We start from the raw sequence: 2,635 nt of genomic DNA, 5'->3' as shown, positions 1-2,635 counted from the left end.
CCTCAGCCTCCTGAGTACTTGGGATTACAGGCATGCACCACTATGCCTGGCTAATTTTTGTATTTTTAGTAGAGATAGGGTTTCGCCCTGTTGCCCAGGCTGGTCCTGGACTCCTGACCTCAAGTGATCCACCTGCCTCGGCCTCCCAAAGTGCTGGGGTTATAGGCATGAGCCACCGCGCCAGCCCTATTGGCCTCTTTTATTTGCATCACTGCCTCTTTCTGTCGCTGACCACCCCACCATCTCCCCCTCCCACTGGTCCCATCCTGTTTCCCCTCTCCCTATGGCACCCTCTTAGCTGGTGTGGGGGGGCAGGACTCCCCAGCCCAGGTTCCCTGGCTCCCATCCAACGCCTGGCCTGGCCGGGGTGACCTTTGCAGTGACAGGCTCCCTGTCAGAGCTCCAGATTAGCTATGTCTGCCGGGAAGTGCTCCAGGTAAGGAGAGGCCTGGGTATTCTGGGGAGAGGAGAGGAGGGGGCCCCACTCCAGCCCCCAGACACTCACAGTCCCCTTGTCCACCCTTCTCCCCAGGGACTGGCCTATCTGCACTCACAGAAGAAGATACACCGAGACATCAAGGTGGTCTGGGGGTACAGGGGTGCTGTTGGGGGGTGGGTCCCAGGAGATGGGCGTGGCATTTCGGGGACTCAGGGATCAGGGTAGTTTGAGCTGTGGGGAAAGAGTCTCCGCAGCCTCCCATACCCCCTCTCATTCCCAGGGAGCTAACATCCTCATCAATGATGCTGGGGAGGTCAGATTGGGTGAGTAAGGCTGGGGGTTGAGCAGGGGGGCTGACTGGGGGGCTGGAGGCGCAGTGGACCCCAGATCACTATGTCTCCCTCTGCTTCCAGCTGACTTTGGCATCTCGGCCCAGATCGGGGCAACGCTGGCCAGACGCCTCTCTTTCATTGGGACACCCTACTGGTGAGGGGTGCCTAGCGGGCAGCTAGGGGTGGAGTGGGGCTCAGTGGTTTTTCCCACCATGGTTCCCCGGGATCCTCCTTCCTGGCTTCATTTCCCTGTCTCTTCCTTTCTCCATGGAAGATTCTTTCATTCTCTCTGGGTGTCTCTTGAGTTTTCCACTTTTCTCTCTCGTTTTGTGCCCTTCTCTGCCCGTTGCTCTAGGTGCTTGTGTTGGTTTTTATCTTGATTTATCTGTCCCTCCATATCCATTTCTGTCTCTTTCCTCTAGCTCAGTTTGTAGCGCTCTCTGTCTCTTTGTTTCTGTCTCTCACTCTCTTCTCTGCCTCTCTGTCTTTTCATTTTGTTTTGTTTTTAGAGACAGGTTCACTGTGCCTCCAGCCCCACTGTGGCCCAGGCTGGATTGCAGTGGCACAATCATGGCTCACTGCAGCCTAGAACTCCTGGGCTCAGGAGATCCTCCCACCTCAGCCTCCCAAGTAGCTGGGACCACAGGTGTATACCATGACACCTGGCTAATTTTTTAAAAATTTGTGTAGAGATGGTGGTTTTTTTTTTTTTTCTTGAGATGGAGTTTTGCTCTGTTGCCCAGGCCAGAGTGCTGTGGCACAGTCTCGGCTCACTGCAACCTCCACCTCCCGGGTTCAAGCAATTCTCCTGCCTCAGCCTCCAAGTAACTGGGATTACAGACGCCTGCCACCGCACCCAGCTAATTTTTGTACTTTTAGTAGAGACGGGCTTTCGCCATGTTGGCCAGGCTGATCTCAAACTCCTCACCTCAGGTGATCTGCCTGCCTTGACCTCCCAAAGTGCTGGAATTACAGGCAAGAGCCACCATGCTCAGCCGAGATGGGGTCTTGATAAGTTACCCAGGCTGGTCTCAAACTCCTGGGCCTAAAGCATCTGCCTTGCTTAGCCTCCCACAGTGCTGGGATTACAGGTGTGAGCCATCGCGCCCAGTCTGCATCTCCGTCTTCATCTGCCTGTGTCTGTCTTTACTCCTGTCCCTCTGTCTCTCTGTCTGACTCTGTGTGCTGCATCTCCCCTCAACTCCTTCTCCTTCTCTGCCCCTCCTTCCCTTCCTGTCCCCATGCCACCTCTGGCTCTCTGAGTGTGTCTCCCCCCAGGATGGCTCCAGAAGTGGCAGCCGTGGCCCTGAAGGGAGGATACAATGAGCTGTGTGACATTTGGTCCCTGGGTATCACGGCCATCGAACTGGCCGAGCTACAGCCACCGCTCTTCGATGTGCACCCTCTCAGGTAGGCAGGTGTGGGGTCCCCAGGCCCAGAGATCCTGTCCAGCCCTGGCCCAAAGTCCACCCTCAGCTTCTGCCTTCCATCCCAGGAACCTCCAGTTCAGGGATCGCCACTTGAGCCTACCTTGGTACATGCTGCAGCTCTATTTTTTAAATTTAATTTAACATTTTATTTTATTTTTTATTTTTTAAGACTGAGTCTTGCTCTGTCACCCAGGCTGGAGTGCAGTGGCACAATCTCAGCTCACTGCAACTTCCACCTCCCGGGTTCAAGCTATTTTCCTGCCTCAGCCTCCCAAGTAGCTGGGACTACAGGTGTGCACCACCACGCCTGGCTAATTTTTGTATTTTTAGTAGAGATGGGTTTTCACCATGTTGGCGAGGGTAGTCTCAAACTCCTGACCTCAGATGATCTGCCCACCTCAGCTTCCCGAGGTGCTGGGATTACAGGCGTGAGC

General features: G+C 54.9%; 1 protein-coding gene across 1 annotated transcript in view; it reads left to right on the top strand.

Moving 5' to 3' along the window:
• MAP4K1 (mitogen-activated protein kinase kinase kinase kinase 1) overlaps positions 1-2,635 on the top strand; it is a 38,384-nt gene that overhangs the window by 10,267 nt on the left and 25,482 nt on the right. The window contains exons 5-9 of the mRNA XM_011973402.1: positions 381-436; positions 533-580; positions 720-762; positions 853-925; positions 2,050-2,181. Of these exons, the coding sequence (XP_011828792.1) occupies positions 381-436; positions 533-580; positions 720-762; positions 853-925; positions 2,050-2,181 (352 nt within the window). The remainder of the gene's footprint in view (positions 1-380; positions 437-532; positions 581-719; positions 763-852; positions 926-2,049; positions 2,182-2,635) is intronic.

Source organism: Mandrillus leucophaeus, unplaced genomic scaffold (assembly GCF_000951045.1).
Source record: "Mandrillus leucophaeus isolate KB7577 unplaced genomic scaffold, Mleu.le_1.0 Scaffold137, whole genome shotgun sequence".
Lineage (NCBI taxonomy): Eukaryota > Metazoa > Chordata > Mammalia > Primates > Cercopithecidae > Mandrillus > Mandrillus leucophaeus.
The sequence above is the reverse complement of the archived record's forward strand: the minus strand, read 5'-3'. Positions and strand labels throughout refer to the sequence as shown.